Source organism: Mixophyes fleayi, chromosome 3 (genome assembly GCF_038048845.1).
Source record: "Mixophyes fleayi isolate aMixFle1 chromosome 3, aMixFle1.hap1, whole genome shotgun sequence".
Classification (NCBI taxonomy): Eukaryota; Metazoa; Chordata; class Amphibia; order Anura; family Limnodynastidae; genus Mixophyes; species Mixophyes fleayi.
In genome coordinates, this window is record NC_134404.1 from 331,460,808 (window position 1) to 331,488,342 (window position 27,535).

At 40.4% G+C, this 27,535-nt stretch overlaps 1 protein-coding gene across 1 annotated transcript in view; it reads right to left on the reverse strand.

Annotated features, from left to right (window-relative positions):
- Positions 1–27,535, reverse strand: part of GPATCH2 (G-patch domain containing 2) — a 108,717-nt gene that overhangs the window by 8,852 nt on the left and 72,330 nt on the right. Inside the window, exons 8-9 of the mRNA XM_075204259.1 lie at positions 22,834–22,898; positions 6,683–6,771 (exon numbers count right to left, since the gene is read on the reverse strand). Coding sequence (XP_075060360.1) covers positions 6,683–6,771; positions 22,834–22,898 — 154 coding nt within the window. The remainder of the gene's footprint in view (positions 1–6,682; positions 6,772–22,833; positions 22,899–27,535) is intronic.

The window sequence follows — 27,535 nt, forward strand, 5'->3', positions numbered from 1 at the left end:
GTCTGAGTCATTAAGGAGAGCAAAGCATAAAAAAAGGAGTAACTTTGCACCTGGGCAAAACCATGTTGCATTGGAGGGGGAAATATATTTAAAATGTGGGGACAGATTTATAGTTGGGGAAGGGCATGTCCTTAATCAACTTTAAAATTTCAGTGTACAAATAATCAAGCATTTCTGTGCTACATGAAAAAACAGACAGTATTTAACTTATGTGCAAAAAATAAACTGACTTTCACCCCTGGAACTGTAACATGGTTTATCCCGGAGAACATTTACTCCTTTTTTGCCTTACTTTCCTTAATGACTCAGGCCCAAAGAGAGGGGCATGCTGTTTGCCCCCACAAATATATGTCGAAAGTCTATAATAAGGAGACCAATTGGATATAAATATTACCGTATATGGGGATGTGTGAACTATCTGATCTATGGCTACAATCCTGGAAAAAGTTTATTTTTTGCTAGTCTTTCTATATAAATGTACATAAAATTAAAATATAATTTAAATGTGTTACTCAAGGATAACCCTCTTTAATAAAAAAGTGCAATACACCTCCAGTGATTGAGGGGTTAAAGAGGTCATATTTTCAGTAGACACAACAAAAAAGAACTGTGTTCTTCCTGTAGGGAAAAGTATATAAAAAAAAAATAGGTTACCTAGGGGTTTCTGTCCTGTAAAAATAACTGTGGCTATGACCTTGTGCTCGTCACTAAATATAAACATCCCTATAATTTACACTAGGGACACACACACATACATACATATACATATATATATATATATATATACATAATATATATACATAATATATATACATAATATATATATATATATATATATATATATATATATATATATATATATATATACACACATACACACGCGCATGTATATATACATATATACATACACACAAATATATACACATACACATACACACACGTATATATACATACATACACACAAATATATACACATACACATACGTATATATACATACATACACACAAATATATACACATATATATACACACACACATATATATACACATACATATTCAGAACTGCACTGTAAACACAACATGCAGAGGACAAACTCTAATGATTTGGATGCTCTCAGCTCTGTGTTTTAAACGCTGAGAATTAAGGACCTTGAACCTCTATTACAAACCTGTGACAGCCGGAATTTACCATCAAGGTAAGAGGAGTATTAAATCCGCCTCTTACGCTGGGACTAAAGCGCCTTAATAAGACATTGTTATTTCTGGGTAAATGAAGTGTTTTACTTGGAAGAATACAGCTTATAGCAACAGAAACACTCTGCTGTCACCTATATCATCATCTCACGGAATAGCACTGACAAACACACATAGGTGTACACAGATGTCAACACATAACAAAGCACTGTCATTTCTATTTAAATAATGGCATTTAAAGTCCTGAAAATTATTATTTTATGCTACAAGACACAGAAATAAAGAAACGTGTTAACTCCAGAAGTGGGTATAATGATGTTTATACGGTGACTAAAAATACTGAAAGTCACACAACATGGATTATATATATCACAGCAAAGTGTGACAAATGTAATGGCGTGGATGCACATTAAGCGCCATACACGCTAGGCAGACGTATCGCTATAATGCCCAACGTGAATCCTTATGGCTCGTTCTCACTAGGCTTCAGCATTGCACGTTACAATCAGTGTGCCCAGGACAGACTGAACTCATTGCGGACACATATAAAGCGTGCAATGACCTAACAGTGTTAATGAGGGTGTCACAGTCCCCAGTTATCAATGATCCTGGCTCACTGTGCACTTTACAGGCGATGCGGTTGTCATATTCTAACTGCTCTAAGTGTAACGCAGATGGGGAATGGTGGTGAGAACATACCAGCTTACATCAGGAGAGAAAGTATCAGATCCAACAGAGAGAAGTGGTACTATGCAGCTGTTACTAAGAACTACAAGCAGCAAGATTTGAAAGGAGAAACACGTTCAAGGACAAAATCTATAATATTAAAGCAAAAAAAAATACATTTTGAATAGCAGAACAATCACTTTAAATCAGGGACTGCAACAGTGCAGATCTTACCCAATTACCAAGAAGAGACGTAACATGCACTTATCAATCCCACATAACTCTACACTTAAAAGACATCAAGTATTTTATTTAGATTAAAGGAGAACGGTAGCATTCAATGTCAGATATGACTGAAAGTTCTCCCACTTGAACGCCCCTCTCTCTGGGTAATATCACATATACCTACTCCCCACAATGTCTACCAGGCTCTCTATAAGTCGGAATATCTCCACAGCAGCTATATAAAACATATATAACTAAAGAACAGTGTAGCAAAGTTTACATTTAAAACCTGATTGTGATCACAATTTTCTTTACTGGAAAACAGGATTAAAATAACTGTACAGGGTACGAAGGGGCAACACTAACTGAAGTTTGGTCCCAGTGTAATAAGAAAATGCAATATACTGCAGCTGTAAAGTTTCTGCAATTAACGCTTTTTCCGTCTTATTTTTCAATCCCATTTAATGGAAGGAACACTTAAAAGCATCTTGTTCGGTCCCCAAAGGGAAGGCTTCTGATTATCCACTGCTGGGTCCTGGTTTGGGAGCACATTTAATATAGAAAAGATGAAGGAGCAAGGGTGTGTAAGGGGTAGATAGGGCTGAGATGAAGAAAATTGGGCCAGGCACTTCTGGTTTCTAATTAAGTCATATATTTAATTATCATAAGTATCACCATAGCATGCCGGCGAATTATGTGCCAGAAGGGACCTCTCACTTGGAAGCAGAATGAGTTTGATCAGTCTCTGGGGCAGGAACATGGGTGGAAACGACTGACGCTGCTCAGCAAAGTGTCATATAAACCCATGAAATGTGCAAAAATAAAATAGCAGATACTACAAACTTGTGAGGGAATAAAATTACTAACAAGTTCTAAAGTCTTTATAACCATTTTTTATTGTTCAGGATATTTATGAGCTCTTAAGTCATCGGTTACAGTATGCCTAATTAAGTCCTCCGTTTGTTACTTTTACAATACAGCTCTCAATACTTAATGCCTTTGTGGTTTTTTTATTTATATCTTAAAACAGCAAATCATGGAAAAATAAAATGTATGTTTAACATAAAACACTGTGACAGGCTATAAGAAGAATCCTGATGATAACCTTTTTCCCTTGGTTTGATCCTTCAAGCTGCTATTAATGATTTATAATTCTGCACAGTGTCATAGCAACCACAGTCACATGATGTAATGAGCAGAGAGGCTATGGAACACAGTCCGCTGTCCAACACATGCATCCCCATGTCCACCACTTACAGTTCCATGGTCAGTAAGACAACTCCATGCCAGCATACATGACCATACTACATTATTCAGCCACAGGGCAGGACAGTGCGACAGTGATGCTCCTGTCAACGACCTGGTGCCAATTCCAATCACTACAGGAAGCAGCCTGTTGCCCTTGGTTACAGTTATAGTGATTTCGATTGGCTGGAAATCTGGCTCTGTGACCTCTGGCAGCATCAATGTCGTTCCTTAGGTTACTGGCATCTGCACGCCTTAGTGGCAGACTGGGCTGGGGGGCATCTGCCCCAAGGGTCAGTCCCATAGTGGGCTACCTTGGGCTGGGCCAATGGGCCACCTGAATTTTACTTCCTTTAAAATAGGCTGCTGAGTTGAGTCTTGCCCCCGGGGCTTAAATTTGCCAGCCCTCCCCTGCTTAGTGGTGCCACTAGTTCCAGGTGAACTGACAGTGTGAGTCTCTCGTTAACACAAGTAAGAGCGTTGACGAGAACAAGGCTGGAGATCACTCTGTCATGTTGATTGAGTTAGAATAACAGACTGGAAGCTTTAAAAGGATGGTGGTGTTTGAAATCATTGTTCTTCCTCTGTTAACCATGGTTATCTGCAAGGAAACACGTGCAGTCATCATTCCTTTGCACAAACAGGGCTTCACAGGCAAGGATATTGCTGCTAGTAAGATTGCACCTAAATCATTTATCGGATCATCAAGAACTTCAAGGAGATAGGTTCAATAGTTGTGAAGAAGGCTTCAGAGCGCCCAAGAACTTCCAGCAAGCGTCAGAACCATCTCCTAAAGTTTATTTAGCTGCAGTTTTGGGGCATCATCAGTGCAGAGCTTGCTCAGGAATGGCAGCAGGCAGGTGCGAGTGCATCTACATGTACAGTGAGGCGAAGACTTTTGGAGGATGGCCTGGTTTCAAGAAGGCCAGCAAAGAAGCCACTTCTCTCCAGGAAAAACAACAGGGAAAGACTGATATTCTGCAAAAGGTACAGGGATTGGACTGATGAGGACTGGGGTAAAGTAATTTTCTGATGAATCCCCTTTTAGATTGTTTGGGACATCTGGAAAAATGCTTGTCCAGAGAAGGAAAGGTAAGCGCTACCATCAGTCCTGTTACTGCCAACAGTAAAGCACCCTGAGACCATTCATGTGTGGGGTTGCTTCTCAGCCAAGGGAGTGGGCTCACTCACAATTTTGTCTAAGAACACAGCCATGAATAAAAAATGGGACCAAAACATCCTCCAAAAGCAACTTCTCCCAACCATCCAAGAACAGTTTGGTGATGAACAATGACTTTTCCAGCATGATGGAGCACCTTGCCATAAGGAAAAAGTGATAACTAAGTGGCTCGGTGATCAAAACATCGAAATTTTGGGACCATGGCCAGGAAACTCCCCAGACCTTAATCCCATTGAGAACTTGTGGTCAATCCTCAATAGCGGGTGGATAAACAAAAGTCCACAAATTACGACAAACTCCAAGCATTGATTAGGCAAGAATGTGCGGCCATCAGTCAGTATGTGGCCCAGAAGTTGATTGACAGCATGCCAGGGCGAATTGTAGAGGTCTTCAAAAAGAAGGGTCAACACTGCAAATATTGACTCTTTGCATAAACTTAATGTAATTGTCAATAAAAGCCTTTGACACGTATGAAATGCTTGTAATTTTACTTCAGTACACCACTGTAACATCTGACAAAAAGGTCTGAAAACAGTGAAGCAGCAAATTTTGTGAAAACCAATACTTGTGTCATTCTCAAAACTTTTGGCCATGACCGTACTTGTCATGAGATGTATTTTGCACATTCCAGTTGCTCTTTGATGTAAATATATAATAATATAATAAAAATATAATAAAAAAACTTCCCACACACGAGTGATAAATGTATAGAAGTTTGTAAAAGAGCTTTAGTGAGGGCTATTTACTAATATTGTATTTAGCTGCACATTTGCACTAAACATCGGCAACGAATCAGACATCAGCTTTCATTGTCTGACATCTACTAGACAGATAACAGTATACTGCCGACTGGTTGCTCTGGTTTAGTGCAATATTACACCTAAATTCCATGTTAGTAAGTAACAGAGACTAAGTGGGACTGACTTTAGTAGGAATGTGCCAGCACTGAGCAACATACAGGGCCCGATTCATGTTCGGATGCAACTTGCATTTAAATGAAGAGCACGGAACGTGAGCGTATTTCACCCCATATTGAAATCGAAGCAGATCTCGATATACAATTCCATATAAATCTGGGTATAAGTACGCTCTGCCTAAACGTTACTTGCTGTATGCAAACAAACAGAACAGAGTGCATGACCGCACATGTGCAATATAAAGTCACATCGGAACGCAAACGAAAAAAGATAAAATAAATGAACTCATAACACCATGCCTCCCAACTTTGGTCTCCCTGGCAGCTATTGGTGGGGGTGTGACCATGCCAGATGTGGGCATGGTCACACCCCAGGGGCGGGCCTAGCACTTCTGAAGCGCTAGGCTGTCTGTTCTCATCTCCCCTCCAAACCCGTGCCATGCAGAGGAGCAGTGGACAGCCCAACCTTCCCACCGATTGGGACAAAGCTGTCCGGATCAGGACGATGTGCCAGAGCCCTCAAATTAGTACTGTCCTGTCCAAATGTGGCCAGTCGGGAGGTATGCTTAACACTGTAATCATTAATAAAATAAAGGTGGGTACAATAAATAAATAACTAAAACTCTTAGGGGCGTATTCAATTGTCAGCGTTAACGCTGAAAAACGAGCGCTCGGAAAATATTACCATTTATTAGGTAATATTGCGCGCGAAAAGCGTTAATACGGTAGTTTACTTGCGGAATTTAAGCTCGCCGAGCTGAAATTCCGCGAGTAATTACCGTATTAACGGTAAGATTTCTTGAGCGCTCGTTTGTTAGCGTTAACGCTAACAATTGAATACGCCCCTTACAGTCTATCTTCCTTGCATACACATGTTCTGTGCCATCTAGTGGCATGCATATGTGTAGTTTATAACACAAAGACTATGCCAAGGTCCTCTGCATCAGCAGACCCTTGGCACCCCCCATACTGTATTTTGCCCACGTCTACCCCTTCCCCCCCTGTCCATTAAGTCACAGGAAGTCAGATTACCCGGAGCTGTTCTGACATTCAATGAGAGTCAGGATAATACAAACTACCTCTTCTCTAACATACCAAAATAACGTTCGCCTTTAGTCCACTTTAACTTTTAAGCAAGAAATCTCTCACATCTGGGAGTACCATTGTTTTAGTCAGCTGACAAAACATATATTTTTGCCCTTTAAACAATAAAATACATCAGTGACTACATAAACCACACATTGGCCCTTTCTTACCAGACACCGTGGGTCCTGGGAGCGGAGCTGCCTTTCTCCTCCTTTTGATGTCCCCCATAAACAAGGATCCTAAATGGACACTCGTTTGTCTGAAAGTAATTAAGAAAACAAAACTGTTAAAGTAGTGGGGGAAAAAAAACGTCAACCAAATATATAGGTCTTATATAATCTGGGCTTAAATCAGAAGCTTCTCTGCAAAGATGGGCCACATAATACAGCCACCAATCTTGTTTATATCGAAACATAATTATGTTTGTTGACAAGCGCTCAGCGTATAAACCCACCATCATAAATTGTTACTGGAATGAATAATATAAAAGGAATGCTTTTTAATTTTAAGATCTGGCAATCTTCCTACCTCGATGTAAAAATCAAACACTGAGGACCCGTGACAGGTAAATAGCCAAGATTAACTGTCGGAGGAGATCACAATACTGTTTCTAAGTTATCAATTGGTTACTAATGCCTTACTGTCAGATGGACATTTATTTTAAAGGTAATGTGCAAGCGAAAATTATTTTCTATGGTAAGCAATATAAAATACAATTATGGCTAATTGCTATAAGCACCTTATTCCATCACTTGTTTTTTTAATTTCAGATGCCAGCAGATTGCCTGGATTGTGCTACCCCCACATATGTCAAAGTGAAGCAGTATGTGAAGTAGCACAGACAAAGCATCTATAAAGTTTAATAGTGACGCTTAACTTTCTACATTTTATGTTTGTAGAGATATCCGATCACCAAGACGTAATGATCCGCTTCTGGGTTCTTCTGTTTTAGTACCGAAAAGGTAGTTTCTAATCAATAAATCAAAAAGCAGGGCTGGATGTGCCAATATGTCCAGTGACTAGACGTGCACTCGGCACTGCCGTAACATTGCCAATATAATACATGCCACAGCAGGCAGCTCAGATGGTAAGCAGGGCATGGTCTCGCAGGCATGGACCTAGGGCGGCAGAGGCGCAAAAGCGGCATTCTGATCACTTGACTTTATTTAACTTTTTTTTTTTTTTTTTATAAAATTTGCATATTAAAATTCTTCTATTTGCAGGTTATTAATACTTAAATTAAGTCTGAATGATTTTAATTTACTTTATTCATAAAGATAAGCTGCTGTAGGGCAGGTCTGGCCAACCTCCGGCTCTCCAGATGTTGTAACACTACAAGCCCCAGCATGCTTTGCCAGTAAATTGCCAGCCGAAAACTGGCTGGGTATTCTGGGACTTGTAGTTTCATAAACACCTGGAGAGCCACAGGTTGGAAAGGCTTGCTGTAGGGGTTTGGACCATCCAGAGATAGGACGATGGATGGGTTGTATAGGGCTGCACAGAAATAGTGGGGGTTGCTGTTGGTGAATAGGGGGCATATTGGGAGCTGGTGTATTATGCCTCAGGTATAATTTGGAGGGACTGGAAGCTGGCATAAGGTGGGGCACTATTGATGTAATATTGGTTGCTGGAGGCTGGTATGTCTAGGATAACGGTATAATAATATAATAACAATGTGTTGAGGTTGGCATCAAATGCGGGTCGGTATAACATTGGGCAGACACTTTTGGCTGGTAATAAATTCTGGGGTTGGATAGATAAGTAGGATTTTGGTACTGGGTGCTGACATAATATGTGGGCATTGGGTACCGGCAGAATTGGTGCGCTTGTTTGCATATTAAATAATGTTATAGGTTTTTTAAATCCAAATGTCCAAAAAGGTAGTATTGTTTAACAACATGCTTAAGTTACATAATCTCATTGATAATGGTTGGCCGACATCTCTGATTTGTGCACAAAAAATTATGGATAAATTATATAATACCGTTGGCTTTATAATTCAATAGAAAAAGGAATAAAATTGATTTAATTGAAAAAAAAAAAAATGTCTATGTTAAATCTACCACTTTCCCCAGATACTCATTGAACATATTATACATTCTGTGCGCTAAGTGTCTGATATCTCTTAATGATGTTCCGTTAGTCTGGAAAAAGCTGGCACACGCCAGGTTCATATCACTTGCCCTTCACCCTGGGTCTGACAGAGAAATGTTAATTGTTTAAAAGGACACCAAATTATTTTAATAGGCATTTTATTTCTAATTTCTTATTTAATTGTGCTGAAGCAGAACATACTGCTAAAATAGCTTAGGGTATCGCTGCCCAATTGGTGGCCCGTGGGTGGCATCTGGCCCGCTACGAGGTCTCATTATAAGCGTAGGAAAGAAACTGCAGCCATTGGTGTAAAGTGCTGTACTACCAATAATATGTACACATCACCTACACACAGTGAGGGCCATCAAACTAGCGCAGCGTGCAAACTAACCAGCGGAATTGGCAGGTATAAATACTGTACCTCCCAAATGTCCCGCTAAATTTATGCATCTGTCCCGCTTGGGGACATGTTTTTCTTGTGGATGAGAACGCTGGGGGGTCTATTTGGCAGTTATATGGAGGCGTGGCCATGTCCTATCGGGCCACGCCTCCTGCCCCACTGCCGGGGACTTTTATGTTGGGAGGTGTGGGTATAGGCCTTACCCCCTTGGGCTGGTACATGCTGCTGTTGAGACCTGGGAAGTGGAGTGGATTTACCCTGTGCTGCAGGCACAGGTGATGGTTCTTGCCCTAAACAGCACATACTTTCCACACGAAGACATATGGCCTGAGGAAATGAGAACAATCCGCATTCTGTTCTGTGACAGAAAATGTTTTGTGTTTAAGAGGTGTGGCTAGTAAATGGGACGGGACTTAGGGTACAAAGGACTGTGGGCCCTACTTTAGTGTTGGGAGCAAAAAAAAAAAAACAGGAGCAAGTTTGCACCTAGGCAAAACTGTGCATACAGATTTAGAGTTGGGAGGGGGCATGTGTAAATTGCAGTGTAAAGTAAAGCTGCTCATACATAAGCAACCAGTATTTTCCCTGCATGCAAAAGAATAAATTCATCACCCACACTGCGTTGCCAGATGGTTTGTCCAGGAGCAACCTTGCTCCTTTCCTTTACTCCAACTCCACATGAGTACAGCCTCCAGGGTGAAGGCCCCAGGAGTGTGTGTACAGTCCCCAGGGTGAAGGCCCCAGGAGTGTGTGTACAGTCCCCAGGGTGAAGGCCCCAGGAGTTTGTGTACAGCCTCCAGGGTGAAGGCCCCAGGAGTGTGTATACAGCCTCCAGGGTGAAGGCCCCAGGAGTGAGTGTACAGCCTCCAGGGTGAAGGCCCCAGGAGTGAGTGTACAGCCTCCAGGGTGAAGGCCCCAGGAGTGAGTGTACAGCCTCCAGGGTGAAGGCCCCAGGAGTGAGTGTACAGCCTCCAGGGTGAAGGCCCCAGGAGTGAGTGTACAGCCTCCAGGGTGAAGGCCCCAGGAGTGAGTGTACAGCCTCCAGGGTGAAGGCCCCAGGAGTGAGTGTACAGCCTCCAGGGTGAAGGCCCCAGGAGTGTGTGTACAGCCTCCAAGGTGAAGGCCCCAGGAGTGTGTGTACAGCCTCGCCCCAGAAGTGTGTGTACAGCCTCCAGGGTGAAGGCCCCAGGAGTGTGTGTACAGCCTCCAGGGTGACGGCTACAGGAGTGTGTGTACAGCCTCCAGGGTGAAGGCCCATGATTCTGCTGACATCCATTCTCAACATCTGGTCACAGGAGAGGGTCATGTAGCTCTGGACACAAGAGTTTGTGGAATGAGAACTTTGGTAACAAAAAACAAGGTATCTGATGTTCATCAGTTACCAGGCAAAATATGCAAAGCCGAATCCCAATGTCCCCAAGTCATAACAGTAAATATGAAGGCTTATGTGAGTTCATTAGTTGACTACAAAATAACTGTTTTCTGACACTTTAATAGGTTCTGAAAGCTTGAGCATCGATTCCTTTTTTTTGGGTGTCTTGTGAATGACAATAAATAATGGTTGTGCTTGCCTTGCCCATCTGTCTGTCTGTACATGTTTGTTCCACTGTGTGATTTTTTAACAGAACCCTATCCACACATGAATTGCAGAACAACAGAAGCCCATTGTCTAAGATACTCACTCTTCCTCCTAGCGATTCAGTCCACAAGTGGTGGGAGAATTTAGTTGCAGCAGGAATCTGACCAGTGCACTGGCCACAAGAGAGTCGGATATTGGCAACTGTGTGACCCCTCTCCCCCATCACCAGGTGCATCCGGCTCCGCACCAGCAGCATATGTGCAGTGTGTAGCTGCACCTGCCCTCTGGCTTACCGACAGGCGATTATGCGTTTCTGCATGAGCCGTATTTGCATGAACACTCCCTTACTGTACATCGCCTACATTTACATACCCCTCCACTCCCCCGTCCTGCCACTCCAGTCTAAAGGAGGCGCAAGTGGCAGATACATGCAAGTGGGGCAAATGTGCGAGTTCTTTTTGTGGGCATGGGCAGTGCGATTCTGCGCAATTTATGCTAAACTGATCAGACTCAGCATCAGGTCCTATGTCCCGTCTCAGAAGCATTTTACCAGCTTAGTTATTCATACTATGGGGTTTACTTAATAAAACTGTCCAAAGACTAACAATGTACTGTTGCAATCAATCCGAACAGCAAGCACTCGGCTATCAGCTCCTAGCAATCTAGTGTAGACTAGTTAAAGCTAATCTCTGATTGGTTGCTCCAGGTTCCAACACACACTATGTTAATTAAGCCTTTGTTGTGAACGCCGGCATCTTTCTGCCTTTGTCTTTTTATTTTCACCTGTCATTGCGACATCATCATTCATCATGTAACGCGAGCACGTGAGAGGGATAAAAAATAGAAATTAATAAAGTCAGCCAATTGAACCCAAGGACCTGCATTACAAGAGTAACAGCTTGCCTTGCCTGAGTAATTCTACCAGGAATTGATTATCTGCTAGGCTGCATTGAGATATCTAGATTATTGATCAGCCAGATTATAGCACTCAGGCCCTTCTAAAACACAAGATTCCTTCAGGCACATGCAATAGAGTTGTTTGTAATAACATTAAGTAAAGACCACTTTGTTACCGATGTCACCCCTCATGTAGAACATAGCAGTTACTTTTTAATTTAAAATCAATGTATGTCTGAAAGGCAGCCTTGTTTCTTTATAATAAATGAATCATTTGTCTTTGCAAAGCACGACACTTTGATCAAGAGCCAAGGTGAGCGAGAGAGTTTTGCTCAACATATAAACATGAAAACATAAACTGTATATGAAACAAAAAAAAAGCATGCTAAGAGGAAAATATATTATCTGTAAAAGGACGGGTTATTGTTTTATTTTTAAATGTATTTTTGCATTTGTCCAATCCATTCATGTTAAACCTACTTCGCACTAGAAACCAGGTTGAAAGAGAAAATCCCTGTGTAAATCATCAACTAAACCACCGCGGACTATATTACCAAAATGGCCAATACTGCTGCGTGTGGCCTCCGACTGCACTAATAGGGCCCTTTGGTATCTGGACCATTGCCGTGGGTCAGAGCATGTCTCACTTATCAGTCTTTATCATGAGCAAATCTGTGTATTTCTTAGTTTTGAAGTAGCCAGGAATAGAAAATCCTGATCATTAGGATGCTCACAGCAGCACAAAGTGTTTCAGGAGTTGAGTGTGCTGATCTTGTGGTAGGCCATGGCTTGTCCACTCATGTGATCTAGTGAGGACAGGGCTGTTCTGTAAGAGAGAGTGTGTGAGGAAGGCAGTGGAAGTAAGCAGGGAGCAACACACAGATAGTGGAAGGAGCAGTGTCCTCAGACAGCACATTGTAGTGATGTGAGGCTACTCTCAGACCCAGTCCAATATGACATGAAGTTCATATATCAAAGGTCTTATTTTTTCCTCTGCATGCATGTTTGTTGCTAGATGCAAGCACTGGTGGCTGTTAGCCATTGTTTGGAAAGAAAGAAAGCTTTTTGTTGACGTTTCCCCTTGCAATTTTAGTAACCTAGCCTTAAGAATTATTTTCTAGAACAGGGCCGTCTAACTGGTGGCCTACGGGGTGGATGCAGCGCTCCCAGCTTCTGTAGTGGAACTCTGCATCTCCCAAAGCCTCTATTGTTTGTCTGACTTTTTACAAAATAATATTGGGCAGGCGACCTTGTAAGGGGCAGCACGATGGCGAAGTGGTTAGCACCTCTGCCTCACAGTACTGGGGTCATGAGTTCAATTACCGACCATGGCCTTACCTGTGTGGAGTTTGTATGCTCTGTCCGTGTTTGCGTGGGTTTCCTCCGGGTGCTCCGGTTTCCTCCCACACTCCAAAAACATACTGGTAGGTTAATTGGCTGCTATCAAAAAAAATTAAAAATTGACCCTAGTCTGTCTGTCTCTCTCTCTCTCTGTCTGTCTATGTATATTAGGGAATTTAGACTGTAAGCTCTAATGGGGCAGGGACTGATGTGAATGAGTTCTCTGTACAGCGCTGCAGAATCAGTGGCGCTATATAAATAAATGGTGATGATAATGATGAATTGCTACCTACCTCAAATTGTAAAGAGTTGGACAGAGAACTGTTCTACAAATACTCAAACTGGTTTAACAACAGAAGGCAGCAAAGTGTGCTTTTAAATAGATCTTTTTCAAGGTTCCCTTTTTATAGAAATGAAGCCTTGTAATCTATTTACTTGGATCTGCTTCACAAGGCACATCAGTCGTTTCTAGGAGTAGATACAACAAAGGGCATCACCCTGAGTAAGGGGGTAACAAAATTCGACTCGGACGAACACCTTGGCTTAAGACTTGAGGATGACAGGGACTAGAGTAATCCGTGTCAAATGGAATAATTATTTTCAAAAGAAAGACAACAGGAATGTGACGCTCCGCTTTATGCATTTGGAAAAGAGAGAATTTGGAGAGGATTAAGCCTAGTTAAAACTGCCCTCTGGACAAGAAGTCTTTCCTAGCAGACCCAGACAAGCTCAGGAAACAAACAGATGTGACTATGGTCCCTGGCGTTTGGCAAGAACGCTCATTGTCAATAAGAAAATTATAAGCACGGACAGGGCATCAGCTGTGCGACAGTGAAGCAGGGCTGCATGTGTCAAAACAGCAGCAGCGAACTGGCAGTGGGAGGTAGGAGGGTTACTGGAGACAGTGTGATGTGAACCCGCACTATAGCCAAGAAGCTGGACATTAATTACAGCATTCGGGATTTTGAAAAATGGTATTAGATGAATTCAGCCAGAGCAGTTATAATATTCATTTATAAACAGTGGAGGGCTGACATAACGGATCCCTGCTGCTATTTGTTATCTAATAAAAATGTGTGCTGTGCAGGGCAGGCTATATGGGGGAAAAATATAATAAAATTGGGTATAATTTTGGAATTTAAAAAGGTGCATATCATTAAAGCATTGTTATTATCGGATACCCGTGATGTTATATCGGTGTCTTTGGACCACAAATAAATATTCTTTAAAAAGCCCCAAGAATGGATCACTCGTAGTCTATTATTTTTATTCCGTCTAATTCTGCTGTGGATGTCAATTTTATTTATTTTGTTTATAGAGCTCTAGAATGCTTGCTCAATCTGTTTCCCTCTTCACATTTGCATAAAGTGCCACTGGCAATAATTTTGCATCATTACGGTCCCACTGTGTAATGACACAATCCAGACGCGGCCCGACGAGGCGAATCGCGCCACCAAGGTCCCGCCTTGCTCTCTTTACGAGAGGAGAAGCAGGATTCTGAGAAGGTGGTCTACTCCACTGGGAGGATTCCCCGAAATTCGTGAGTCTCTCAAAGACTGTGAGAGTATCAAGTATGCCACAGATGGAGCCAAGTTCTTTTACATGAACAGTGCACTGTAGTGGTTCCCTAAGAGCCACATACGTGTACAAGCCCCGGTATTGGTTCAGCTACAGATGGCAGCGTGATCGCTGTGCCCAATGACAGGTCCTGCATTGCGTCATTTGTCTATAATCCAGTTAACTAGTTCACAACCCAAGTAGACTGTGTTATGGACTAGATTTTAATACAGGGTGACAGGTAAGTTCACATAGGGTCACAATAAAGGTAACTGTTATAGGCTTATAAATTAATCTGAAAGACAGAGCAGAGATATATGGCTTGGTGATCACTCCTATGCATACTTGAAATGTAGATTATATGAGAGTGCGTGGCAGGCTATTTGCTCAGGCATTATGAATAAAGTTACAAACAAGCCCCCCTTTCTCTAGCTTTTCACTATTTCATTAAGGGTCATACATCCCAGCACAGAGAACAAGAGTGTGTGTATAATATTTCCATGTGTCCGACAATTAACAGAAGGAAGAGCTCAGTGTATGACAGTTGTCTAAGTGGTAATTTGCTGATATTAATCTACACATCATTCCAAAGTAAAATGGATTTGCTCTATAAGACAAAAATGTTGCACTGTGTATCTACAGTGAAAAAAAACCAAATTCAGTTGTGTGACCATGTCTGATTTGCAGACATAAGATCTTAAAAAAAGTAAAAAAGATATTTAAAGCCACCTTTCGCAACTGAGTCACCCTCTGCAGTTCTCTTAATAAGTGAATCAACTGAAAATGAATCAGAGGAAGAAGTAAACATGACAGGGTGCAAAAAGCAACTATACATATCTGATTTTCTTAAACATATCGATCCGTACCTATAAAATTGCACATCTGCTTAATAATATAAAGGTTAATAATTTAGATGTGGACTAGAAAGAAATGACCATGTCAAATTATTTGGATTAAAATAAGTTGTAGACTAAATTTTGTATGAGGAATCGTCTTCGTTTGGTAAACGGGGAAGTAAGATGTACAGGTGTGGAAGGGTTAGATTGATAAATGGAAACAAATAGCACACAAATTCCACTGCACTTTATTAATGATTCACTATGGTAAATAGGTTGATAAAGGGGGCAGGTCTGTGCCGTCTTGGGGAAATGATAGGGAACAGGACAAAAATGCTGAAATATATAAACTATAGACAATGCTGTTTAAAGCTCCAGAATATTAGGGCACAATGATGCTTAGTACCATGAGCCTTTAACAAGGGTGCCAGGTAATGCAGCAGTGTAACCAATGGTTCAGAGTAACGTAGGGAAAGAACTTGTAGGGTTAAAAATGAAAGGAAAGAAAATTACAAAAAAGACAAAGTTTGAACCACAAAGAAAAAATAAAAATGATTAAACACTAAAAGGGACGATTCAATTAGTCACAAGGTTCCGCAGTAACCTCACGGATATGTTACCAGTGATGTTATCGTTACTGTATTTACCATTCTACGCACAGAAACTTAGCCACGAGGTTACTATAGAGTCTGATAGCATTGTACGATTGTAGCAGGGCCGTAACTAGGGCTGTACGACAGGGGCGACGGCCCAGGGCGCAGCGCTGAAGGGGGGCGCAATTTAGGAATATTTTAGGTTCCTTTGGTTAAAATTGAGGGCTAGGGGGGCTGCATCTGTCTTTCTCGCCCCAGGCGCTAGAATTCTAAGTTACGGCTCTCGATTGTAGTGTGGGGTGTAAGAGGATTGTGATAGTCGTCTCCTGGGGTGCAGCTGCTTGACACAGATGACTCATTTTCAGCTGTAGCTGTTTAACAGGTATTCTCATTACTGAGCTGTACAGACATAACAAATACAGCTCAATTCTGGCACATTCGTACACGCACTGATATCTTCTTGCTCGCAATCAATTACATTTCTAATTATGAAGTCATATACTCAGTATTCTAAAATAAATCTCCAAAAACATACACAGTGGCATTGCTAAGAAGTTTGGGGACATGTGCGCTCAATTACAGGTGAAGGAGAACAATCCCCCCCGACTCACAAAAGACTTGTCTGTCTTTATGGTTACACGTCTTCTCCTGCTATTACCGTTCTCCCTCTCTAGAGGTTCCTGCACTGTAAATGTGTACCAGAACATACTAAACTATTGGCATTGTCGGCTCACTGTCCTTACAAAGGATAATGCATTGTTTTCATCTCCCCTCTAATTAGTTATTTAAACATATGTTCAGCATTTAACTCTAAATGTTTGCTTTTTCCCTAAGCTCGAAGACAGCTGTCCAAGATTTTGAATGCCAGAGACATTAAAATATCAACATCTGTTGAATTATGTAAATTTAGTGGAATATAATTGAGCGCAAGTAGGAATTGATCAAATTCACATTCAGAAATTAAACAACAGGCCAACGCCCCAATATATGTCTGGATGGTACAAATTGCTAAGACGCACAAGATGATATGTGCTCACTTTGAACACACTGTAAATGACGTAAAATGGTAAATAAAATGTAACCGTTCAATATTTAAAAACAAAAAAACACAACAGTTCTTAAGTTTGTGAAAACTTTATAGAATGAGATATTGTTCAAGGTATTTTGTTTTTTTTTTTAAAAAAAACTAATTTTAAAATAAAAGAACACAGATTAATACAATGCAGGTATACATTGATAATGAAGTTGTGTACAATAAATAAATAACATTGGTATCACAATTTCCATTTGATTGGCATCTATGTAGTTTTATTTCTATTGTCTTATCTTGTATTTTGTTCTGTTTATATTTTGGTGATTGTATAGTGCAGCGGATTCTGTGGCGCCTTATAACTAAACTATGATGATCTATTGCTTAGCAATCATCATAATTTATTTATACAGCGCCACTAATTCCGCAGCGCTGTACAGAGAACTCATCCCACATCAGTCCCTGCCCCATTGGAGCTTACAGTCTAAATCCCCTAACACACACACACACTCAGACAGACACACACAGACTAGGGTCAATTTGTTAGCAGCCAATTAACCTACCAGTATGTTTTTTTTGGAATGTGGGAGGAAACCGGAGCACCTGGAGGAAACCCACGCAAACACGGGGAGAACATACAAACTCCTCACAGATAAGGCCATGGTCAGGAATCGAACTCATGACCCCAGTGCTGTAAGGCAAAAGTGCTAACCACTGAGACACTGTGTGTGTGTGCACATACACACACACACACACACACACACACACACACCACACACACACACACCACACACGTCACCGTAGCAATGCTTTTCGTTTCAAGATCAACCTTTAAGCTATGAGATGGTTACTCGAGGTCAAGTGTGACTTGGAGAACACAGTCATTCATCCTAAGAATCCATTTTCCAATATGGCCGCTCATCTGTCTGTTTGGCGCAAGGGCTGAATGTCTGGATGCAATTGTAGCTTGTTAGCGCCACATGATTGTACAAGAGCAATTATCTGATCACCAAATTTACAAAAATGCCCAAAATACAATGGTACAAGGTAAGGTAAGCACTGCAATATATTGTGATACATTTTAATTTGGTTTAAAACTTCTCTCTCCTCTTCAGGTTTAGAGCAATGTTCATACAGACTGTTATGTGAGAAAAATAAATGTCAGCGTTGCTTTAGATCTGAAGAGAGAGAAGAAAATTTTCTAGAAAATAAAGTGTTAGGGCTAGTTGGTGCTTTAATGGAAAGATGTCGGCATGTTTGGTAAAATGTTTGTCAAAGTATGCCATGTGTAAATGTACTCAATTTCTTTATTTTATGTCCAGTCTGCAACCCATGTTTGTCAAATGACTGCTTATCCTCTGCCCATTCCTACATTACATTTATATAATTTATTTATTTTTACAAAATATGGGCGAAATATTCAGATGCTTTTTCGATGCATATATAAAAAAAAAATTCTACCATGTCAAAACTTTTAAAATCTGTGTTTGAAAAGCAATCATATTTTTTAATTGCTAATGTAAAAAACTCAATAGATATAAATTATTTCAAAGCGCGACGCATTTCACAAGTATTTGCGTTTTCAATGCATTCAAAGGGGTTAATAATGCAGAAGACTTGCAAAAAAAAACCCCCACACGCTAAAAATAGATTACAGGGAACGCAGAAAGGTTTCCATCCGAACACCAGCTGAAAATTGTTTTTAAAGTGTCACATGACAGAAAATGTCTGTTCGTATGTGTAATGTGGAGTGGGCTATTTGTGTGTGTGAGAGAGGTCAAGACATGTTGAACCCCAGCAACTTTGTTTAAATAAACAAGATGCACATTAGCGTAACCTGTTTAGTGGTTCTAATCATTGGAATGCAAATCACAAAGGGACTATTTTAACAGCTGTAACAGGAGTGGAAAGGTAAACGTTAAATCCAGTTATAGACAAAAAAGCTCTTATCCTTAATGTACAATGTTCCCCAAAAGGTAAGCACACCTCCTATGACTTGCTATGAGTAGTGTTCTCCCTCTAGCACCTATTTCCCAGGTACTGCACCCGGCTGTTTTAACTCGTCACCGACACTTGAAGCCCAATGTATCAAACCATTAGGAATTATTTCCTAGTAAACCGATAGCCTACAGTCTAAGGCAGAGTGGTCCAGCCCACAAAATGGCGGCGTCCACTGTCAGCAGCTGATAAATACACTTTAAACAAATTTTCCTTACAAATTCATCAATCCCTGCCAGTTACCTATCTCAGCCTGATACTCAAACAGTGAAAGAAAAACTTTAAACAAAATGCGCTTAGAATACAGTTATCTAACTAAAGCTTTCTCACTTTAAAAAAGTAATTGGAATAATAAAAAAAAAACAAAAAAAAACAAAAAACAGAACAATCTGCTCTGTTAAATAAAAGTGGATCAGGAGATGAGCTCACTTAATTGGTTGATGGACTCCTCATATCACTAATAGTACATCAATTTAACCAACAATCTAATGTTCAGTTTTCGTATTCCAATATATTAACAGCTGCTCAAAAATGTCGTAATTAATGGTTTAATTTATTTTTGGCAAACTGAAAGCAGTGACAGATAGATATGTATCTAGTGCAAATTAGGACACTTTCCCAAACAGCAGATGACAGAACGGGAGAAAAAGTGAAATGATCTCTTGACGAGCAAAAAATGTTGTGGGAGCATAATATTCGTTGTGTTTTACAGACACACAGTTATACAGAAACCATTTCAATACATGCAACAAAGATTTTACCCTTTCATTGATCTGAGTTTTCCGATTTTTTTATATCATCATCAACATTTATTTATATAGCGCCAGCAAATTCCGTAGCGCTTTACAATTGGAAACAAACATTAATAAACCAATACTGTGTAATACATACAGAGAGGTAAGATAACCCTGCTCACAAGATTACAATCTATAGGACAATGGGAGTTTGAAACACAAGAGCACGCTCTACATCATATTGCACACTGGACCAGCTAGAATGCAAAAGGTAAAAGTATTGAGTGGGCTATGTGTAGCAATGTTGGTCAGAGAGTTGTTGTTTTTCGTTAGCTGTGTAGAGGGTGGTAATAGGGTAATCTAGGGATATTAAGATGGTGGTTGAGGAATATTATAAGCTTGTCTGAAGAGGTGTGTTTTCAGAGAATGCTTGAAGGTTTGAAGACTAGAGGAAAGTCTCATTGCGCGAGGGAGGGAATTCAGCAAAGTGGGTGCAGCCCGAATAAAGTCCTGTAACCGGGAATGGGAGGATGTGATGAGAGTGGAAGAGAGACGCAGATCTTGTGCAGAACGGAGGTGTCGAGCTGGGAGATATTTTGAGACAAGTGAGGAGATGTATGTCGGTGCATTTTTGTTGATGGCCTTGTATGTTAGTAGGAGAATTTTATTATTGGATTCATTGAAAAACTGGCAACCAATGTAGAGACTGACAGAGTGAATCAGCAGAGGAAGAACGGTTTGCAAGAAAAATCAATCTAGCCGCTGCGTTCAAAATAGATTGTAGGGGTTGAAGTCTGATTTTGGGAAGACCATTAAGGAGGGAATTTGCAATAGTCGATGTGGGAGATAAGTGCATCAATTAAGGATTTTGCAGTGTCTTGTGTGAGTTATGTGCGTATTCTGGAAATGTTCTTTAGATGTATATAACATGATCTAGATATAGAGTTAATGTTGGGACAAAGGATAATTGTGAGTCAAGGATTACACCTAGGCAGCGAGCTTGCGGGGTGGGATTTATGGTCATGGTATCAACAGAAATAGAAATGTCAGGCAGGAAGCTTCTATTGTTGGGTGGGAATATTATTAATTTAGTTTTTGAAAGATTGAGTTTAAGTTGGCGAGAAGACATCCAAGATGAAATGGCAGAAAGACAGTCAGTAACGTGAGACAACAGGAGAGGATAGATAGATAGATTTGTGTATCAGACGCATAGAGATGATACTGAAATCCAAAGGAGCTTATTAGTTTTCCAAGAGAAGTGGTGTAGATAGAGAATAGCAGAGGACCTAGGACTGAGCCTTGTGGAACTCCAACTGATAAAGGAAGCGGAGCAGAGGTGGATCCAGAGAAATTAACACTTAAAGAACGATTAGATAGGCAGGATGAGAACCAGGATAGGACAGTGCCTTCAAGACCTAGGGATTGTATCGTTTGTATGAGGAGAAAGTGGTCAACAGTGTCAAATGCAGCAGAGAGATCCAGGAGAATTAGAACTGAGTAATGGCTTTCAGTTTTCGCTGTGATCAAATAATTCACAAACTTGGTCAGCCAATTAACCTACCCGTATGTTTTTGGAGTGTAGGAGGAAACCCACGCAATCACGGGAAGGACATATAAACAACCCAAAATCACTTATATGAGACCACTTTTGTTACTGGCCCATTAAATGTCTGAGGGATCTCTGTCTTTAGTCATAATCATCCGGACTATGAATGGATAAAGCAGCTTAAGGACACGTATTCATTGGCGGATGCGGCAGCGCTTATTGTTTACCAGACTGCACTGCTATGGGAAAAAACTGATTAATCGATCGTTATGACGAACGCAGCTAACCACTGCGCCACCATGAATGAAATAGGTGACCTGCATACAATCTGATCATCATCATAATTGTTTATTTATAAGGCGCCACATAATCTACAGTGCTGTACAATCAACAACATATAGAGAACAAAATACAAATTAAAGAGTAAGAGAAACAATAGAATCAGAAAACATCAATACAAGATGAGACACTAAAAAAGCATCTACATGAGAAGATAAAACTAGAACAAAGGAAACTTTACAAAGAGGACGGAGACAGCAGGTAATGAGGGCCTGCTCATTCAGAAGGAGTGGGGAGGAAATTGGGGACAATAGTGGTGTAGGGAAAGGGTAGGTGGCGAGAGAGGAGGGAGATGTTTGTGATGGGGAAGCATATGGAGACTATAGCGGTGCTAGGAACGGAGTGGATGGGACAGGAGGAGCGTGAGGAGGGGATTCTCTTAGGGACGGGGAAGGCTAGCATGAAAGGTGAGTTTTCAGGGAGCTCTTGAAAGAGCTCTTGGAGGTTGGGTCGAGTCTGATCGGATAGGGCAGGGAGTTCCAAAGGAGGGGAGCAGCACAGGCAAAGACCTGACGGCAGGGATGTGAGGTGGTGATAGGAGGAGGCGGAGGACAGAACTCATAGGTGAGGGTAAGTAGATTGAATAGCATGTGAAGGAAACACCATTCCCGGTCTAGTTTGACATTTTAGCAGCTACACCTAACCTTCAACACCTGTAATCCTACTTCCTAATTCCTACTCCCCAAATCTTTATGTTTCATAGGCCCACTAGCATGTGTGTGTATGTATGCTATTTATATACACTTATATAAACATGTGTTTGTTGTTTCTTCAGTCTTATAAAAGTTCCTTACATTGTCATTGTGAACGGACAGAAACCTCACTTGTGTTCCTGTAGAGGCTGAACCAATATTCATGAGAATGAATTCACTAGAAAGTAGTGACATGAGACTGAGGTATCACTTTGTGACTGATTGCTCAATGACGTCATCAACTCCTGAATGAAATGAGAGGCTGCTTCTTGGCAAAAAAAAATAAAAAAATGGCTGCCTCTATTGTATGTGGTTAATGGGGTTTAAGTCCTAGGGCTAGAGTTACTAAACTGGGGGTTTGGAATATTGGAGATGTTGCCTATAGCAACCAATCAGATCCTAGCTATCATATTTAGTGCATTCTACAAAATGACAGCTAGAATCTGATTGGTTGCTATAGGCAACATCTCCACTTTTTCAAACCCGCAGTTTAGTAAATATAAACCCATGTGTTTAGAGCACAGGTAAGAAGGACAAAGCACAATAAATACATACTCATCTATATATAACCACGTGATTATATACTCATTCTATTCGATATATATATAATATACAACCTATTTCATACATTTGTTGCATTAGTTGCCTTAGCTAGTAACACATGGGTAGGCGTATTTGGTCTCACCTGCTGGCTGTTTTGACCGAACAGTTTTTTTTATGGCCTCGATCTGAACGTGTCTCTCGTAAAAGCTGAAGAGGAAAAAAATAAATAAAAAACATTTATGATACAGGAAAAAAACAGAATAATGGCATGAAACCGTAGAGATATACAATTAGCCAAAAGAAACAAAGCCATATATAATTTATTAGTACTGTTGGCCATTTGACAAATATTTATTGTTAAATATGTCCAATCCAAATAGACGATGTCACAGTGACTTCATTGTACTGGTTCGGACATTCGCTACTGCGATTTTTTTTAGTAAATGCATCGTTTTATATTCCTATTTTCCACCTGTGTGTTTCAGTCATATTTATATCAACAGGTAGAGAAGATTTATAAAACCTTCTATAAAGTAAAAGTGGAGGTGTTGCCCGTGGCAACCAGATTCTAGATTGTATCTAGTACGTGCTAGAAAATGATACCAGTAGTTAGAATTTGGTTGCTATGGGCAACACCTCCACTTTTCCTTTTCAGAAAGTTTAATAAATCTCCCCCGTAGAGTCATTATTTAAGTCCTGGAACAGAACACAGTTGTGCAGTAATCTCTGCAACTAGTACAAACAACTCCTGATTATATAACATCATGTCTGCAAAGCACATAACGAAACCAGACTGACAAAGCAATATCATTTGTTAAACACTGCGGGAGAGCCCGTACAAGCAAACATATTCAGTCATATGAGGTTGGAAGCCCCCATTAATGCACTGTTAATATATTGTATATATAAAATTTCTGCAAAGGCGTTCATATAACCTAGTAAATAATGACACAATATATAATCATATTTCAGTCCTTAACAAAGTATATTTAACAAATTAATAAAATATACTGACTTGTACAGTGTTAGAGAACCCTTTAGATTGGTCTATAGTGCTGCATTCATTTGACCTGATCAAAGACTGGATAACAGATATCATATTTCTGATCAAGCAACCAACATGGTGTTTTTTTTCACATTTAAAGAACACATTAGTCTAAGACAATAAATACTTTAGGATAAAGAGGACGATTTTGTGTCTGGTGAAAAGGAAAAAAACGCCATTAGTCATCTTACGCAAGACTGACGCGCTGTCACAATAACATCACAAAAATACGAAAACTGTCTAAATACAGACATGTAGATAGAGCACTGGTCTAAACAAAGACAATTTGTTTATGAGCCTCCAATATCTGGAAACAAAGCAGCATACAAGTAGCCGTCTCCTGATGAAAAGGACTCACGGTGTCACTTTGTAAGGTGTCATATAGTCAATCTTCCCAAAGTTACACTGACCGTCACATCCAAGGGCAAATTGTCTCTTCCCCGATAATGGCCGGGTAAATTAATGCGTTTCAGGCTCAGTTTACCGGATGTTTGTGGCGCTCGTAGGCAACAATCAGATATTATTTGATATTCATATCACTGGACAATCTTCATTAACAAGAATATATCATTGTAGGTCAGAACTTTCCAAACAAGGTGATCTACAAGACCAAGGGGTATATTTACTAAACTGCAGGTTTGGAAAAGTGGAGATGTTGCCTATAGCAACCAATCAGATTCTAGCTGTCATTTATTTAGTGCACTCTACAAAATGACAGCTAGAATCTGATTGGTTGCTATAGGCAACATCTACACTTTTTCAAACCTGCAGTTTAGTAAATATATGTAAGTCTCTAAAAGCTGTGCTATATATAGGTCTTTTTTTTTTTTAACTTAAAAGTTTGAAAACCACCATCGTGGAGGCGGTAACAGCTGCCAATATATGTAAAACGTGGAAAAAGTTTGGCTTACAGCAGATAGTTGGTAAAAACATGCAGGAAAGGAGCAGAGTCACCTGGAGATTTTGGCCATAAACTCCAAGACCTTAAGATATTCTTATACGGGGCCAAGTCACACTACTCCCAGGAGTATATATCATTGAATAGTTAAATAAGTACTTTAGGATTACATTTACACATGATAAGGGATGGAAAACACCAACAAAGTTAAAAAAAAACTCTTAAGACTTCTTGGTGCAGCATTGTAGTTTGAGCAATGCAAAATGTCCTCTTTTATAGAAGCCAACAGGTAAAAATGCAAATTCATATTATGAATTTGGGAGATAATAAAGCAACGAGGGTTAGTGGGGCATTATATAATGGGCGTAGGGCTGTTAAGCTCATCATGGCAACTATTTGGCCTCTATGTGGTGGATGTAGTGTGTATGTGTTGAGCGTTTAGGCCAATGCTTCCCAACCAGTGTCAGGATAAATTGTTGTGCCATGATATCGGGCTGGATGGGCAACAAGCATTTATGAGTAGCCGTAAAATGTTCTAAATAAGATACTCAATGGGGGCTTGATATATTGACTGTAAATTAAACAAATTTGCCTTAGTGAATGATTACTTATTACAATACTGTAACATTGGTGTGCAATAAATAACTTGTCATGTGAAGCCAGCTAATGTAGGGCACAACTGTGCCGCGATATCCGATGACTGGCCTGGTATCACAGTGTGTATGGTGGAAAAATCGATGCCCATGACAGAAAATAAACCAATTGAAATAGATAAATGACGTTGGTAGATATCCCCGGGTGACCTCTATTGGCATTTTTCATCCACACTGAGGCCTTATGACGCTGGAAGATACTGGGCTTGTTGGTCCGAGTGCTGGACAGGCGGATCTCACCTACGACACTGATGCTGTCGTTTGACGGTTGGTCAAGTGTCAACACCATACCGTATGCTGCCAGCATTAGATCATATATGATGGCCGGGTGTCATCTGCACAGTGTTTCCAAGTATACACAATGCTTAGCAGCCACCGATGGTGCAGTAAGTTTAGCCTTGTTTTGACATAACACACATTAGTTCTGTAATCGTACTCTATGCTACGCTAGACGTGGCAAACTAAATATGTCCTTTGTGCAGTCCAGCTGTGCTAACCCCCTGTCACAGTGCTTTGACTAATTTAACCCTTTCCAGCCTCACTCATTTTGCTCATAGGATCACTCTGGAAACAAACGAAAGTGAACATGAACGCAGGTAGAGACAAGTAATCTTTGCTGGGTCTGCAGAAGCAAGGACGGTGTTCACCAGTGTAATAAATTTTTCTTATGAACATGCAGAACTGATTGGATACTTTATTTCCACAACACATGGACTGTAATATAATACAGTGATATCAGTGGAACCATGTGTCTTTAGAGGGTCTTACAATGGATGCATCACCTTAATACAGCGGAGGCAAGTTTTTTTTGGGACGGAACTAATAATATTGAAAAAGAAAATCCCATCATTAATTTGTCTTTTTACGCCAGTTGTGATCTGTTTCTGTGGAAAGGTGGAGAATTCAAAGCTTAGCGCAGCGAGGGGTGGACATTTCCGCGCATTGTTTGATGAGGACTCCCCAAGAATCTTCTGGAGTGGTGCAGCGGCGGTTTGCCTACGTGCTATCAGTGGCGGAATGGTTAGTGTCGATTCTCGCCACCCGTATTTTAATATATACTTACAAATTTAGGACCGCCTATCTTTTTTTCGACATTACGCATTTCTGTCTAGCGGGGAACCCCTGACACCCCTTGGCGGATCCTTGGGGTTGTGAGGAACCCAATTTGAGAAACATTATACTAGGAAGTAGTGACATCACTGAGGTACGAGGTGCGAAATATATACAGCGCACAAGAACTAATATTTATTTACATACACTCACTGGTTTGCAGCCCGCACAAATTATCATTGCAAAATATAACAAACTTCATTTTCTCTGAGCTGGCGTAATAATTTGTTGATAACTTAAGTTCCCTGCTGTGCAATAATCGCGTTGTGGTAACTAGTTGTCATTTTTCGGGGTTTATTCAGCCAACTACATTTTTTATTCTAAGAAAATATTGTTTGTGTTTTTTTTGCCAGGAACAATATACGTGACAGCAAAAGTAGCAATTATTAGTAACGATCTGTATACTCTTGGTGGCTCACTGCGAGGAGACGGTTAACGTTTTGGAAGAGATGGCGAGTTAAGATGGAAGGTGTTAGGCGACAGACGGGAAAACGTTCCACTCTGCCCCTGCGAGGCTCGGCACATATTATACGACGGACCCATCAGATATGACGCCGGACACCTTTATCTGAGATGCAATGAAGGATTGCCCTTCCACACTTAGAATTTAAAACACTATAAAATGTCATGTTTAAATATACAAACAATAATACGTTGATTTATGAGAATACAGTGCACTCCACTGGTCATGAATATGAAGGACACACAGCTCTTTAAAAGCACTAAGCACTCACTTACTATGTGCTGGACACTATGTATCTGACCTAACACTTGTCTTTGCCTGCAGTGATCTGTTCAAGGCTTGTGAATATATACTCTGTAGTTTTACTTGTATAAAATTTGCATATATAGATTTAAAGAAGACTCCGTAACTTTTCTGGTAAAACATTACTTACAGTGTGAAAAATACTTTAATATAAGGGTCCATTTTTAGACCTATCGCTGTAACAGTAGTACTTAAGCTACGTCTTATTTCAGTGTGTTTAAGTTTAGTGTGGTCAGGAGATGTTGCCAGAGAGAACACTATTTACCACGACTGCTCCCATTTTCCTCTGGTGTGAGAGCGATTTAACCATGGTAAGTGCAAATATGTGTAAGTAGCGTTAAAATGCTAGTTTGTTTCTGCTTAATGGAAACT